This window comes from Rhamphochromis sp. 'chilingali' (assembly GCF_963969265.1).
Source record: "Rhamphochromis sp. 'chilingali' genome assembly, chromosome: 14".
NCBI classification, from domain to species: domain Eukaryota; kingdom Metazoa; phylum Chordata; class Actinopteri; order Cichliformes; family Cichlidae; genus Rhamphochromis; species Rhamphochromis sp. 'chilingali'.
In genome coordinates, this window is record NC_137941.1 from 3,798,070 (window position 1) to 3,814,702 (window position 16,633).

Here is a 16,633-nt window from a genome sequence, read left to right on the forward strand (position 1 = left end):
AACAGCTAATATATTCATATATAATTTAAGGCAAAAATAAAATATTTACTCACTGCTTCGAAAACCCAAAAGGAATTTGTTGGTATTTTTTTCCACTCTGCACAGGCACCACTATAAACGCTGAGGTCCATCTGTAGGACACAGCGGTTAAATCCACATCACAGTTCAAGCCGTCTGAAGACCTGGAGACGCCGCTGGTGGCACGGCTTCAAACAAGCAACATTCGGATTCATGATTACGATTACTGTGGAATTAAAAACAATAGACAATAATGTTATTAGTAGCATATCTAGAGAACATTTGTAAATAATAATAACAGCATCAATTTTCTCAGTCACTTCAATGTCACTGCAAGGCGCTTAACTATATTTTGTAAGATAAAGACCCCGCAATTATACAGAGAAGACAAACACAATTAAAAAAAAAAACCCTATGTGCAAGCATCTAGCAACAGTGGGAAGGAAAAACTTCCTTTTAACAGGAAGAAACCTCCGGCAGAACCAAGCTCAGGGAGGGGCGGGGCCATCTGCTGGTTGGGAGGGAGGGAGACGGGAAAAGATGGGCTGTGGAAGAGCGCCAGAGATTAATAATAACTAATTATGCAGAAAGGTGTATAAACACACAGTGAGTGAAGAAGCAACAACCAGGGCATCATGGGAACTCCCCAGCAGCAATGACCTAAGTCGGTGTAACTAAGGGAGGGTTCAGGGTGACCCGATCCAGCCCTGACTATACGCTTTATGAAAAAGGAAAGTTTTAAACCTAATCTTGAAAGTAGAGGAGGTGTCTTCCAAATCCAAACTGGAAGCTGGTTCCACAGAAGAGATGCCTGAAAGCTGAAGGCTCTGCCTCCAGTTCTCTAGGAACAACAAGTAAGCCCACAGTCTGAGTGCAAAATACTGTTTTGGGTGTGATAATGCACTGAGATGGGGTCTAACAATTAAAGACCCTGTATATGAGGAGAAATTGTAAATGGCCTGTATTTGTATAGCACTATACTAGACCCTAAGGACCCCAAAGCGCTTTACACATCCAGTCATCCACCCATTCACACACTGGTGATGGCAAGCTACGTTGTAGCCACAGCCACCCTGGGGCGCACTGACAGAGGCGAGGCTGCGGGGCTCGAACCGGCAACCTTCCGATTACAAGGCAAACTCCCAACTCTTGAGCCACGATCGAAGGATTTTAAATTGTCCTTCGCCTCCTCCAGAACCACAGTGTGCTCAGCCACACCTCAACGACATCTCAGGAACAGCTGAATAACAAACCACAGTGCCCGAGGCATTGATCTGGCCCTCAAAATCCCCAAATACCAAACTAATCAAGCATCTGTGGGATGTGGAAGAACAGCCTGATCCACGGAGTCTCCATCAGACAATCCACAGGACCCAAAGGATCCGCTGCTAATGTCCTTGTTATAGACGACCGCAGGACGTCCACAGCGGTCCCGTGGAAATTCCCAGATGGGTTTATGGTTGTTCTGTTGGCAAGAGGCAGACCTACACAACATTAAGCATGTGGTTTTAATGTGGCTGATCAGTGGATGTACAGTATGTGCTGCTGTCCGTCACTGAACTTCGTACTTAGTCCTGAAACCCAAGCTGAGAGTGACCTACTGTTGTTCTGTTTGCAGAGCCTTCCAGCCATGTGTGTGTCTTTCCATTTTTGATGTCAGCGCACACCGAACAGTAGACTAAACACACACAGTAGCAAGATAAGCAAATGCTGCACAGCTTTTCAAATACACTATGGATCAGAAGTGTCAGCCGGACTGACGGAACATCCGATGGAAAGAACAGCAAACGGCCATAGGCTCCTCACGTTCATTTCCATTGTTTCCAAAGTCATGCTTGGAATAGAAGAAGTCGAGAGAAACTGCTGGATTTGTTCTAATTTTGTGTCTAACATTTCGTCGACCTTTCCTTCTCCAAGACTTCACAGACATTACTCGACTGGGCCGCCTCTGTGATCCCAACGTACATGTTTGTTAGGACCTGTTAAATATAGCTGATGTTTGTGTGCTGAAGATCCAAATTTAATTCTAATGACTCTCTTCTATAATTAGTTTTATATGTCATCCAAGCAACTGGCCAAAGCCTCATCGCCCATTTGGAGTCACTCGAACCTGCAATTAAAAAGTGCGGCGATGAGCACAGCTGGGAGGATGAGGCCTTTTTTTACGCATACGGGCGGCTGGGTAATGACAGAGCTGACTGATAACGGCTGACGCTGGAGGAAGATGAGCAAGGCAAGAAAGCTGCGGCAGACCAGAATGTCACTGCAGGGAAATGAGAGGGAAACAAAATAAGGGGTGGGGGGTTCTGACTTTTCAGTTCTTTGTTGTGGAAGAAGAAACCATCTTGTGGGTTGAGCTTCAGGAGGGGGGAAAGTTCAACTAGCAGGGCTTCACCCGTTCTCTGACCTGACCTGACTTAGAGGCCACGGGGGTTGTGTGTCACTGCATAGCGGGAATACGGTGAACTTAAGGTGAGACGGGCAGTCTGTGTGTGTCACAGGCACGCCATTAGAGCATCTCAAGGCACAGAGGAACCATAAAAGAGCACATTCCCAGCTTTACTGTCGTTGTTTTTAGTAGTAGCGCTTTCAGAGCTCTTTTCAGCATCTCTAAGATGGTAAATATTGTCCCTCACGCCTCAGCTGAATGTCATTTTCTCAAGAAACCAGATGTTGTCTTCTCATTTGTCTTTTACACTGCATGGTGCTTCAAACCTGACAAGTCTACAAATCCTGCCGCAGTGGTGTTATTTACACTGTTACTCACTGAATTCAGACTCTGACCGAAAGCACAGCGATGTATATTTATTTGAGGGGAGGAAAGTCGGGATTGGCTTTGTTTGTTTTTGGACTGTTGTCTTAGCGTTAGTTCCACCACCATCAGGGATTCAACGCTGGTTAAGACCTTTGACCTCTCCAAATGGGTGTTTAATCCTGGTCAAAGCTACTGTGGGGCCCTTGTTGTCGTTCTTGCCAATGATGCCCACCTCTGGACGTAAAGGCACACTACCCCAATTTTACACTGAAGGCTGTTTGCAGGAACTGGGGAGCGCAACTTTGAATGTTAACATTTATAAAAACTTGTGTGCCTGCAGAGGGAGCTGTGTGCAGTGTGATAGCTTCTTTAGCTTCAGATTAGCTTTAATTTAGTGTGCCATCTTTCACTCTCATTATTTTAATTTGTATTATTTACTGTTGTCATTTATATTTTTATTAATTTAAATTTTTTTGGTCTTAAATCATTTGCTTGTTTTTGATGACTTTGTTAGTGCAGCACTTTGGTCGTCGTCTGTAGTGTTTAAATGTGCAATATAAATAAATTGACTCCGTTTTTTTGGCTGTTGGTTGGATTAAAGATTACAAGCTTGAAAGAAAAATCAAATCTGGGGATTTTCGGACCTTTAGCTTCTGTTAGAGCAGAATATCTGACCAAACAGTCTGCGGTCAATATACATCGCAGGAGATTTGGCCAAAAGCATATTAGTTTAACTGGCAAATCTACTGGGATACGCTCCAGGACTGGATAACCAGTTAAGAAAATGAATGCATGGATGGACCATCATCATAAATATTAGCATGAGGTCCAGTTGACTATGACTGGAATTACTGGAGGCGAAGCTTGGCAGATTCAACCATCAGCTACACCCTGCTGTGTTGGCACACCTCTCAGTCAAACCATCCACCCTCCTGATTTTGACCTTGAACAGATCCAGATGGATGAGTTTTTTGCACTAGCCTTGGACTTGTGAGCTTTTTAATGCTGTAAAGTTTGATATTTACATTTTAACTATGGTATTGACTCACTTGGAAGTTGCCAGTTGGAAACTGCATGTCTGCAAGGCCAGATCAACCTCATCAGAATATACTCAGAAACACAAGCCTTTCTCAGGCTCCATCTTTTTTGGAAATTTTACCAAGCGTGGCATTCATATGCAACCATATGATATGTTTATGCAGGATTAAACTCTGTCTAGTCTCCAACCATTACCCACCACAACAAACTGCTGCAAAGTAGCGATGGAAGCAGATACGGATATGCTGTTGCACTCGAACTTTTAAGTGCAATCCCTTTAAATCTCTGTAGTATTTCTTTTATCGCGTATGAGGACACATCCTGAACGTCTGCCTTCATGCTTTTTCTTCGAAATTACAGCAAACAGTAAAAGCATAAAAACACACATTGAGGTTTTTTTTTCCAAAACAATACTTTATAATGTACATGTCAAAGACAACATGTTAGAGCAAAGGTTCCCGAGAAAAATGTACTATTTTTGTAACAATGGTGGAACAAGTCAAAAACATAACTGATAAAAAAAAAAAGAATATGCATTTTATACATATGTAAACCTAGAACTGTTTGTTTCTGAACCACAGTGGTCAAAGAGATAACTGGCTTATTTACTGGAATGGACAACTGTAACAATGACCTGGCGTCTGGATGGAGCCCTTTGATGAGTTCAGACGTGACAGAAAACACAAATATCTTCTGAAAATCCTCCAAAGTCACATCTCGCCTGGTTTGGGGGAAAAAAAAAAAAAGACAGTCCATTCTGGTCTTATAGTTTACAAAGCATCCCACCAAACAATTCATTTTCTACATAAATACAATAAAATCTATTGTCTGTGCTTGATACTATTTCTTTTTGTGACTTATTCAACTTAAGTCTGCCAGGTTTGATGATTCATTCGCTACAGGTGAAAGCACAACATGGAAAGCACCCAAATTCCTCCATATTAGAAACAGAAAGAGAAGCAAAGAGATAAAAATAGTTTGGATACAGTGAAAGTCCTTCAGTGCTTGATCCCTTGTGCTGGTGTGTGGCAGGGGACAGACAGACAGGTAATGCATGCAGACAGACGGATCATGCAGGGAGAAAAGAGGAGGAGCTGCGTGGGGTCAGACCGGGGCATCTACAGAAACAAGACAGCTCTCAGACCTGCGAGGGTTAAAAAAAAAAAAAAAAGATTTACCTTATAATAAATGGAAATTACACCAAAATGGAATGCTGCTTTTTTCTTTTTGGTTACTGGACATTGTTTTAAGACTAACAGTGAAGACAGATGGCCAGAGTAGCCAGACAGTGTTAGTTTTGGCAGCGTTTGAGAAACGAAAGCATTAAACAGAAGAAAAGCCATGACTGGCACTGTTGTGCAAAGGTTCTGGGAATGTTCTGGGCTGGGTTACTGAAAGGCATCTCTTCAAGTGTGTTAAAATGAGCCGAGATGTCAGCATATCCTAGCTGAGGTCATATTCAGGATAGCCCGATTATATGCATTTTCATATCCCGACTATGAAAGTACGCAAGTATCACACACACAAAGAAGCTGGCCAACATCTACAAAGGAGAAGAAAACAATGTGTGTCTCACAAAAAGGGAATGTACAGAAAAAGCTAAAAAATGATAATAAAAGATGCCCTGCTGCAACCAGACCAGAGGTTTTGTTTTGGCAGAATTTACTTTATGCACGATTTAATGCAAACTGTATTGGTATAGACATTATCTTTAGAAATTTACTAAAAAAAGATGATGGTGGAAACAATCTACCATATCCATATCTCAACTACAAAAGTTACGGAAAGGATTTGAGACTTAAAGACATTAGTGGTGCATTAGTAAGGAGAGGGAAGATCTCTGCTAGATACATTCAGTTAAAATAAGCAAATTTATTTCTTGTACGTCTGATTGAAATTCCCCCCCAAAAAAGAAAATCAAACGTGTTTTTTCCTGTTTTTTTTTAAGGCATCGATACCTCGGTCCTGCTTGGCTGTTACTGTGATCAAACTGCGATTTTTAGATACAGAAACATAACTTGCATACCAAAGCTGATGAGACTTCAGCTGTGAACTTGAAAAATGTTAATTTAAATTAAAAACTAAGCATACTTGGCCTGATAAGGAAATAAACGTTGATCATACAAAACCATTTGCAAGGCCCGTCGTGGTGATTTAACACAGGGGGGAAAAGCAATGGCTGTGTTCCAATTCTAATCCGCCCTCGCTATTCTTCCTATTCTTTCAAATACGTCAGATGATAATCTTTAACAAAGAGGAACAAAAAAAAAAGACTCAAATTTCCTGAAATACTGAAACTTAACAGATGCCAGGCAAGATATGCGCGCAAGAACATCTGCACGAGAAAGAAAAGGTATGGAATCTGACAAATATGTGCATTAAAATGCAAGGCTGAGCAGAGGGCGACTGCACACCTACTGTAACAGTGTTATGGTACCAATGGGGTAACTAATGAAATAAACAAAACAGACAACAAAAAAGTCATTACTGCTGAGAGACAAAAAACAGCCAGAAAGATGCTGCTCAACACATGATCAACAGCAAAAGGTGCCTTCAGTAACACCCTAAAAAGGGCCAACTGTAACTAAGACCCACGGAAAGTATTGTTTTTCAATACCAACTTCAAAAACAAGATCGTAGCATTTTGTAATGTATAGATATATAATATACTCATTTCTTTTTATATATAAATCTACTATGAACAGACAGTAAATACACAATTGTCCATCATTATACAAAGTAGAAACATTTGAATCCCAACGCTCCCGCAAAAACCCTGAACCCAGAAAACGTACTCATGTAACGTCCACTAAAAACAGAGTCTGAACCCTCACCTGCTGTGAAGTATGTCAGCTTTACAACATAACAGAGAAACAGAGAGTGGACAACACGCACAAAACAACAGGAAAATTGTACAAAAATAAGTCACTAGAGCTCAAAAGCAGAAAAAAGCGAAAGAGAGGAAAACAAACCACAAAAATAGTGAATGTGTGTGGCAGGAATACTCAGGAGATCAGTGTCCTATGTACAGTAAATAACAGTAAATACCACAGCGCTCCGTTTCCTGTTCACTTAAAAACGACATTAAAGACACGATTAGTTTTTAGGTCAAATAAAGGCAGCAGAAGGTAGTTGCCCAGAGGGCCAAACACAAGCTGGAAGGAAGTTAGCATGTTGATCAGAGGGGCCACTATAGTCCTAAACTGGGACTGTTTAATTATTAAATTAAACTACTACGACCTAGCTGCTGGCTGTGTGTGTGGTGCAGAGTGACTGGGAGCTATATCATGGGCTTGACTTCAAAAAAGTCAGAGCAGGAAAATTTTACATCTTGTCTTCTAAAATATTATAACATATAAAAATGCTGATTCAAAAAGATTTGATGCTCAGATTAGTAACGAGACCCGGCCTAACGAAACGATTCAGAATCCAGGAGGACAGGCTGAGCTACATGTGCTATTTAAAGCTCAAATATGTGCATTTGAGCCAAGGGCTGTCAAAAAGAGGACTGCATTTTATAATGCAGAACACCTAAAAATGTTTGCATACTATTAAAAAAATATAGAGAGAACAGTTTGTGCTTTATTGGAAACGAAGAGGCAGAAACATTCACACCTGCCTCGTATCACCTGACATTTGCAAAGCAGATGTTCTTGATCGAAAGGATCGAAAGATGTTAGGCCAGCTGTGAAAGCTCCAGAACACCCCTCTGGAAAATCCCAGGTGGTATGGTCCTTGTCTTAAAGAGAGGGCTGGTTCAACAAATGAGCCCATGTGAGATTAGTTTATTTCCATTCGGCAAATGTCTGAAAAAGTGAGACAAATTCTAATGTAAATACCGACACTGCTCAGTCGTTGTTATATGTGTGGGGCGGTAAGTGGTTATACTCTACAGAGACAATAATCTGTCATGCTTTGGCTTCATTTTTATGTAACTACTACATACGATATAAACAGGATTCTATCTTTCATAAGTCCAAGTGCTCCAGTAAAGTGCATGCTACGTATATCTTTCTCTGACAAAGAAGAACTGGTGCCTATGTGATTAAACGATACAATTCCAACTCTTAATTTCCTTTTTAAAGGAGCCACCTCCAACTTGTGGCTGGGAACTACCTTCCAAGCTGACACTGAAAATGAGGGGAAAAGGTGGGGGCAGAGACAGTAGGCTGGTTGCAGGGAATTATAGGTAAACATGCCAAAGTCCTTCAGTCTATGTGCCAACAACATGCAGGCAGTGGATGTCTTGCCAGGATAGAAATGTGTGAGGGCTTGGGGAGAAGAGGCCTCAGTCCCAAAACTATTTTTAAGGCAAAACTCTTCCAGTGGAGTTCAAAAAAATTCCACCAAGTTTAGACGGGGTGGGGGGAAAGGCACAAATGTCTTTTACTCTAACAGGTTTGTGACCTTTCTCATCTGTAACCTTCAACAACATGGAAAACTGACGTTTTTTCCCTCTCGTTTAGATATCTGGAAAGAGCAAGAACCCATCTTTAGTCCAGAGTAACAATCACAATAGCTATGGTGGTCTTCACGAAAGCGAAGAGATGAAGATAAAGCAGGGACAGAGCAGAATTACACGAAGAGTAGATGACTGTAGGTCCTCTGCATGGTTCTCACTGGCAATCAAAAGTATGTCTGTCTAGTGTTTTAAAAGCACTGGCACTGGAGGTTGTCATTACGGGATAGCTGAAACAATCGTATATCCAAAAGTCTTTAAGTGCAATGCAATGCAACGCGTTTATGCTGATTGCTCAGTGCACCGCTGATCAGCAAAAGGGTCGCTCATCTTCAGTGGTCCATTTTTGTCACGATAAAATGCCACAGACGAGTCTGAGTGATCAAAAAGGTCGTGGATGTTTCTTTACATAGGAGCTTCCTCTTCCATCGGTTCCTCTTCAGCCCTGTGAAAAAAAGATAACACTATGAACAAAGGAGAAGTAACAGATGCTTAAAACTGTTTCAACTAATTAACAACAAATACAACATATAATGTTACAGCAGGAAAAGGCTGCATTGAAAGAGTCCTGTAAAAGAAAGTTTTCACAGGATTCAGTAGCGTGTTGAAGCAACAACTAGAAGTCATCATTTTCTGTTTGACTTTTTCCTTCTCTCACATCGTGAAGGAATTTTGGCTCACTCTTCTTTGCAGCTTTGCTTCAGTTTTTTTAGATTCGCAGTCATTCATTGATTCATTTATCTCTCACAGCAGCATTTCAATCACTTTGGACTTTGACTGGGCCACTGCAGCACTTTGATTCTTTTCTTTTTCAGCAATCCCATTGTGCTTGGGATCATTGTTGTGTCCTGGCCCAGTCGGGGCAACGGTTTTACTGTAGCCTCACATTTAATTCTAACTACAAGATTCCCAATGTCCTCTGACTGAAAAACAACTTGGTGTGAGGTGTTTGGGCTGATGTGCCGTGTTTGTTTTCATTAAACAAGGTGCTGTGCATTATGGGCAAACACCTTCTGTTGTTCAGAAGCAACTTTGTAAACCTAACTTTAGGCTTTTTCTTGGCAATCCCTCTAAACAAGCAAAGCTTCTTCAGGGGTAACTCTGGCTCTGGTGTTGCGATATCGTGATGACCTGCTTTACCTCCTGAGCCAAATGTACACTAATGTAAACCAGTGACTGTAAATGACGACAATCAACTTACCTCTTTCCAACGTGCTTGTTTGCAACAGACAATGAGGCCATGGCAGAAACAGTTTCAGCTTCCTCTGCTTCACGCTTGAGGGCCTCACTCAAAGAATAACCCAGCGAGGAGGCAGAACGTTGCAGTGAGCACCAGTATTTACCTAATAACGAAATGCAGATAGAGTGTGTGCAGAGATATAATATGTTCCGCTAACTGGGTTTGAATGTGAAGTTTAGCATTTAGAAGCTTTGCTTACCAACTACCTGACTTACCCTTAGGGAAGCTAGTTACACCTAATTATTATTTCTAATGCCAGCAGGAAAAAAATGTAAAAGATCTACTCACTGTGAAATTCGATTACTTTCTCCATAGACCGTACCGCATTTGCATTTGGTCTCTGCTGCAGCACCTCATCGGGAATGGGGTCCAACTGAAAGGAACAGAAAACGATAGAAAAATTAAGCATGAAATGTTTTTGTCTATCAAAAGAAAAACATGCACATTTTTACAGTATCAGCGCTGAACCATCAGAAGAGTCATCTGTCAGACTACTTATGGCACCTTTGCTGAAATAAAACTGCTCTAACTTGGCGATGAAGCTATGTCTACTGGGAACATCGGTTAAGCGCTTTAAATGTATCACAGCGTTTCTTCTGGTGAGTTGCATATGGCGAGATAGGCCTTTCTATAAATGTGACTGACAGCTGTTCAGAAGCCTCCCTCCAAAACTTCACTTGAACTAATGCGAGTCCCTCCAGGTTTAAGGGATCGTTTTTGATCGTGGCCCACGGCCCACAGTTGAGTCAATCCAAGAGGTGGGGAGCAAGTTTGAGCTGCTGACACAATAGAAAATAGGCCTGCAGATGCACACCACCTCCCACTCATCAGCAGCTCTGCTACTCTTTGACACAATCGACAATGCGTGCTTTGTACAGCGTCCCACTCCGAGGACACATGCTAGTGCAACAGATGCATTAAAGCAGAAACTGCCAGTTCACCCAAGCGCTTGCACTGGCACACACGTGCACGCACGAAAAATGCAATCCTCAGAGAGCTCAGCTCCAACCGCAACACACAGAAAACAGGGCTATTCCCCAAAGTGCATTCCCAACCCGGAATGATTCAATTTCCCTTTTGGCCAACTGCACATACGACACTTTCTCATCCCATTTTGTCAAATAGGCTCATTCAGCTCCACATTCCACCACAGACAACATGCATCCCTTTTCTGCTCAGTCATAACCCCAACGGAATAAAGCACTGACTGAGAATCATGTAAAGAGAGACACGGAGAGAAAGAAAAACAGTTTGGCCTGAGATTTGTGAGCAGAATGCCAGAGAGAAGAGGAAAAAGTCATTGTCGGTTGGTCTCGCTTGGCCGAGGCTGGAAGTTTTCTTATAATTAAAACAAATAGTGTGTGGGAGGAGTTCAGAGGGAAGAGGGAAAAGGCAGTCTGGGGAGAGGGATACTTTAATCCTACTGTGGCACGACAGGCTACATCATGCAATGAAGAATGGACAGAGGTCGCACACACACACACGCGCACACACACACACACGCGCGCGCACACACACACGCGCGCGCGCACACAGTTTTAGCACAATATTTTCATTGGCCTATTTAATATTTGGCCAACACTTTCATCCAGAGTAACATACAGTAACAATGGACGGTCATTAAGCTTCCTAAAGCTTAATGACCGTCCATCAACTCCAACTATTTATCTATGTAATAAGTCAAAGCCGGCCTTACTTTTCCATACTGTTTAAATCCAAACAAAACCCTCAACGCACCAAAGGGCCGTTCGGGACCTTGCTGATGGTTTTCAGTCACCTCTTTGTTTCCTTTCTGTTCACTTCTTATTTCATTTTAATTCACGGCTTGCTTCAATTTAGGGTTAAAATACACCTTTCCTCAACACTAACCTAAGATTCAGTGACAGATCTGCCTCGCTGCCGTTATAGGTACAGCAGTGAGGCCCAGCTACGAGAACGAGCTGCTGCACTCTTTAATCGACAGCCATGGAGCTCAATTACCGCAGAAGGTTTGGTTCTTCAGCGCCGCATTTAGTCTGGCAATGATGTACGCGTCAACCCGTGTCAGCCGGCTCTCCTTCATATCCCGCCTCTTCAGCAGAGCTGAACTCGGAATAAATGTCTGGATTTTTTCTCTGGTGTTGCCATTTCACAGAAATGAAATCACATTTATGTGATACTGTAATTTCAAATGTCATTTAACTGACTGGACAAAGAAACGAGGGAGAGAAGCACATGAAATGACCCGAGTCGTATGCAGCTCTGCTCCTTAAAAGTGGTGTAACATTACTTTAGTTGTGGCGGAGAAGGAAACAGCAGTGCTTATTATCCCATCTCAAAATTTCCAAGTCTGTAGACTGAAATCATTAATCTTTTAGTCAAAACTAACTCCTCCAACCTCCAGGCTACAGCCACCATCTACCCACCATAACCCAAGCCAGTTCCAGCCCAGAACTACCCAGCCCGTGCAAATCCAGCGTGCGTCAGCTCCCTGTCAGAGCGAGGTCAGGGGTTCTCTGGGGTTTCGTGAGGTTCACGTTAGAGCAGAGTTGGATAGGGGCAGTCTGTCAGCTTGATTGACAGCTGGGCCTCACGCTTATAAACTTTAATGGCTCTTGTCAGGGTAGTCCAGGGGCCCCACCCAGCAGGTGTGGCAAACGCACATATACACACACATACAGATATGCAAGCGTACTCTAACACAAGCCCAACTTTCTCCAGGACATCCTCTGTGATGATAATTCTGCTTATTTGAGTTGGTTGTACTGGCCTTGGCCGGATGTCTGGATCTTGGTGTCATTATAAATGTGTCGCAGTCTTTGATAGATAAGTGCGAGAGAATGATGGTTTGAATAATCTCTGAGGAGGTCTGCATCGCTCTGTGACACAGCGGTCCAAAATACAAAAACTCCTGCCCAAAGGAACTGAGACACCATGGAAAGCCATGAGCTGAGCGAAAGGAACGTGGCCCGGTAAAAACATTCCTAAGAGAGGCTGAAACCAAAACAGTGGAAAGAGGAGGAATTCCACTTGTTCAACAAAGAAAAAGTGCACAAGGCATCCATTGTTTACTGTTGTGCATGTGTGCATGTGTCGGCGGTCGCTAAAACCAGTTGATTATGTTATGCTAAGTAAACAAGGAAATGATGTGCACTGTGCAAAGCAGGCCACCTTTTTTGGAATAAAGGTGTGGGTTAGCCTTGCTCTAGTGGGGGAACAGTCAGATCCAAAGAGGGGGACAGGTGAAGTCGAGTGTCTTACTGTAACTGGAGTGTAAACGCACAAAATAACCTCATTGACAGCTGGTAACAATTAGCATATTAGCCAGTTGTTTATCAAATAATTGCTAACAACCGTGGTTCGAGCTGGGCCAACATCTGTTTGTGAGCAATCATCAATTAGTCCAGAGTTCAGAGTTGACTAGTGGAGCTGCCAATGCATCATTCATGAGCTATTTAACTAGAGAAACTTCAGCATTATGCATTACAGCAGTGAGACTGAATAAAAGAGCCTGTAAAGTCCATTCAGCAATTTTCTTCCCTAACTCTTCCCACCAGCTAATTTGAGCTGCTTTCAAAAGAAACCCAATACTCATTATAGCAAAGCTTGTCTTAACCTGCCAAAGAAAGTACGGCTAGAACTCTCACACAAGTTCGAGTAAAACACAGAAAGTACGAGACACAGGGGAAGAGAAGATGATGTATAACATACAGAGTCTTTTGCAGTACCTGCGCATTACCTCCCAGTCCATGATGGTCAACTAAAGAGCACCAACAGCATGAACAGTGTTTCAGTTATAGTCGTGCATTGGGTTCATGATACCTGCAGACAAACCCCTCGCCCCCCCAGGCAGCTGGAAGCAACATAAACAAATGCACAGCTGACCAGCAGTGATCGTATGCCTCAGTCCATCCCTCCAACACGCACACATGCACAAACTGAAACAGTCTCAAAGAAAGAGAACGAAAGTACTCAGTCATTCAAAAAAAAAGGATTTATTCTGACTGTTATTCATTTGATGCCCAGCTGGCCTTGGACCCAAAGGTTGGCAAGGCTTCACTGTTCCTAAACTTTGTTTTTGCCATTACCAGGACAGAAAAACAAAACAAGAAAACAGGCCACCATCCTTTCCCTCCAGCTCCATCCCCCACTGACGTTTTCCATCAACATTCCTTGTCCATTACAGAAACGTTTGCTGAGATTACGTTAGAAACACTTGCTTCCTGCTGTTTTGATCCGATCAGGGACATTTTAGTCTACTTTTTCTTCTTTGCTATCAGCTATCAAAGCACCAAACAACCGTGTGATCTGCCTTTGTTCAAACAGCTGACATCACTTGCTGCCAAAGAGCCAGCCGGAGCAGGTCATGCAAACTCTAGTTCTATCTTTGAAAGGGAAAAACATCATTGTGTTCTTCACAACTTTACTCAAACCAGTCTGCCCATTCAACACATGCCAGTAAGGCCTTCTGTACAACATGTCCTGTCAGGCTCCTGCCATATATCTATATCTATATATATATATATATATATATGTATAAATATATTTAAAATCATTATTCAAGATTTTGTTTTTTAAATTAAAGATGAAGCCAAGTTGTTGGGACTTGTGTATAGTGGCCAGGTTTATTGAAAAGGACTCCGAAGACCTGCACAGGTACAACAATACTTACACACGTCTTAATAACAATAGCTTCCTCCCTCCCGACTTCAAATGATTGCTCCATTTCCTTTTATTATCGGATTCCAAGACCAAGGCTGACCCTGCTTGCAGAGGTGTGAGGGTAACCACTTTCAGATGTGTATCAATGACAGGGCCCCGGGTGAGAGGGATGCCCTGCAGAGCCGAGGCAATTGACGCTCCCTGCCTCCTGCCTATTTTCGAATTTTCAGCTCCCCATGGCACTCGTCCAGGTACCTCCTCCAAACCCCTGCTGAGACTGGTGCTCTACAGGCGGCTGAAACCTTAGAAGCAAAGCCCCTGGCCTAAAATATTATTTTTGCTTCAGGGCGGTACTGTGAGTAACGAAAGTGTCCTTCAAGCTGGAAGTCATGAGCACAAACCTTCGTGACAGCAAAAAGCATCCGCCCTTCTGAAGTGTCCTTGAATTCCTGAAGCTTTAACAGATGTAATGGCAGTGCTATGTACTGCAGCTTCAAGTCATTGGTGGGCAAAATGCAGGTACAGAGAGGCAGGTTATTACATTTAGCCTCCAAGTTTAGCCATTTCCCATGAGCTGGAAGCTTTCTTTGATCTGTTTAGTCAGCGGTTAAAACATCGCCAGCGTGCTCACGATGCACTTTACGATTCTTTTTAGAAACGCCATTTTTATTTTGTTTTTCATGCAGGCTTTGTTTAGAGTTTATAAAATAAAAGTACATTTTTAATTATTATTGCTTTTTAGTATTTTGCATTAAAGTGTCCCGAGGAAAATGTTAATAACACTGCATCAATACACTGTTACATCACATGGTATGATGTATTTGTATTTCAAGGTGCTCTATACTGCTGATACTGCAGAAGATGACGGTTTTAGCAGGAACAGAAACAACTCCAATGACAACGATCTGAGCCTGTGCGTGTGGCAAAGACTCCAGTTTAGATTGTTCCATTTTTAAAATAAATGTTAATATATGTCAGTCTGGATATTAATCCTCGATGTAAAGTGTCTCTCAAGAATCTCCACTTGAAACCGCAGTTCGCTGGTTCCTTTGCAATGAATCAGACACCAGCTAGAAGAAATCTGTGGGTAGCCATGAATCACAGAGCTGCTCCACTCCACAACCTACACACTCTACAATTAACCTTCTGCCTGGAAATCCTCCCTCTGACGTATGTGTGTGTGTTTGGTGCTCACTTCCTGTCTGAGTGGTGGGGTAGATGAAGAAAATGTGAAGAGCTTGGGCTTGGATGAGTTAAAAATAAAAATCAGCCTGCTGTTGTTGCAGAATTGTACAAACTTGTGGTGTAGTAATAAAATACTTTTGAAAACAGGTTCATCCTTCAGCAGGGACTATGAACCAAAACACTGCCGTTATGTGCGATGTAAGAAAATACATGACAAACACTTAAATATTCAATCCTAAAACATTGTAACAGCAAATCAAGAACCGAAATCATCGCTCAGTGATTCATTTGTAACACTTTTTGTTTTAGCGTCATTCATTTAAAGTGTACACAAAAAGTCTGCAGTGTTACTGAACCGCCTACTTGCACTGGAGCTCAAACTCCAGTGCAAGAATTATATGAGTGCTCACATATCATCACATATCAGCTGACACAGGCAAACGGTCATCTTTAATGTGCTGATCAAGAACAGTTTGACAATACTTGACAAATATTTAAAGTACTCTCTCCTTCTCTCTCTGCACATCTTACCTCATTGCCAAGCAGAGCAGAGATGCAGGCTTCAGAGGCATCACATATGGCTGTGAGGTCGTGACCCCCCTCCAAGGCAAGCACCAGCCGACCGCCTGCCAGACCCATCAGCTGCCTGGTCAGGTAGCCAAAGCCTGGACAGACAGGAAATCACAGCAGAAATGGCAAAGGGAGGGAGAGAGAAAGAGCAGGAAAAGAAAGAAAGAAGAAGAATGAAATGGTATTCAGCCTCTAACTTCCTTTCTGGATATTGATCAAAGAAAAAAAAAAAAGCGGCTGGAGCGTGGATGAAGGAAGGGGTGAATGCATCACAGAGGAAAAGAGAAAGCGAGTGCACTGTGGATTTACTGGGGGGCAAAAAACAAGCCCTAATATAAGCCAGGTTTAATTTTAATAAATGTGGCTTTGCGTTTAGTCTTGGTCACAGCCTTTGATGTTTTTCCTCTCAGGATGAGGGGCGTTCTTATATATGTATTCAGCCATACTTTAGTCCCCCTAAATTCGACCATATCCCCTCTTCCTGCAATCCTCTTTAACCCACCCATAACCCCCCCTCTTTGACAACAAAGACCCCTAGCTCTTATTTGAGATCTGCTGGATGGTTTTAGAAAAGCTCTTTGCTGTCACGCCAGGGTCTCTATCTGAATATGTAAGTTAGATATGCACACTGCACACAAAAGGGGCGAGTTTATGTTTTTGAGTCTTTCCTAGCATTGAATACAGTGTAGCATCACACAGCATACGGCACGAGTGACGTGGTGCACGC

At 42.5% G+C, this 16,633-nt stretch overlaps 1 protein-coding gene across 4 annotated transcripts in view; it reads right to left on the reverse strand.

Moving 5' to 3' along the window:
- The window catches only part of hdac4 (histone deacetylase 4), a 130,476-nt gene that overhangs the window by 379 nt on the left and 113,464 nt on the right, over positions 1 to 16,633 (reverse strand). For 3 of the 4 annotated variants that reach the window (XM_080902325.1, XM_080902323.1, XM_080902326.1), the window contains 4 exons: positions 15,868 to 16,001; positions 9,799 to 9,883; positions 9,472 to 9,613; positions 54 to 8,715 (listed from right to left, as the gene is read on the reverse strand). In XM_080902325.1, the coding sequence (XP_080758451.1) occupies positions 8,676 to 8,715; positions 9,472 to 9,613; positions 9,799 to 9,883; positions 15,868 to 16,001 (401 nt within the window). In that variant the 3' untranslated portion in view covers positions 54 to 8,675. The remainder of the gene's footprint in view (positions 1 to 53; positions 8,716 to 9,471; positions 9,614 to 9,798; positions 9,884 to 15,867; positions 16,002 to 16,633) is intronic. The other variant, XM_080902324.1, reaches the window with a different exon arrangement.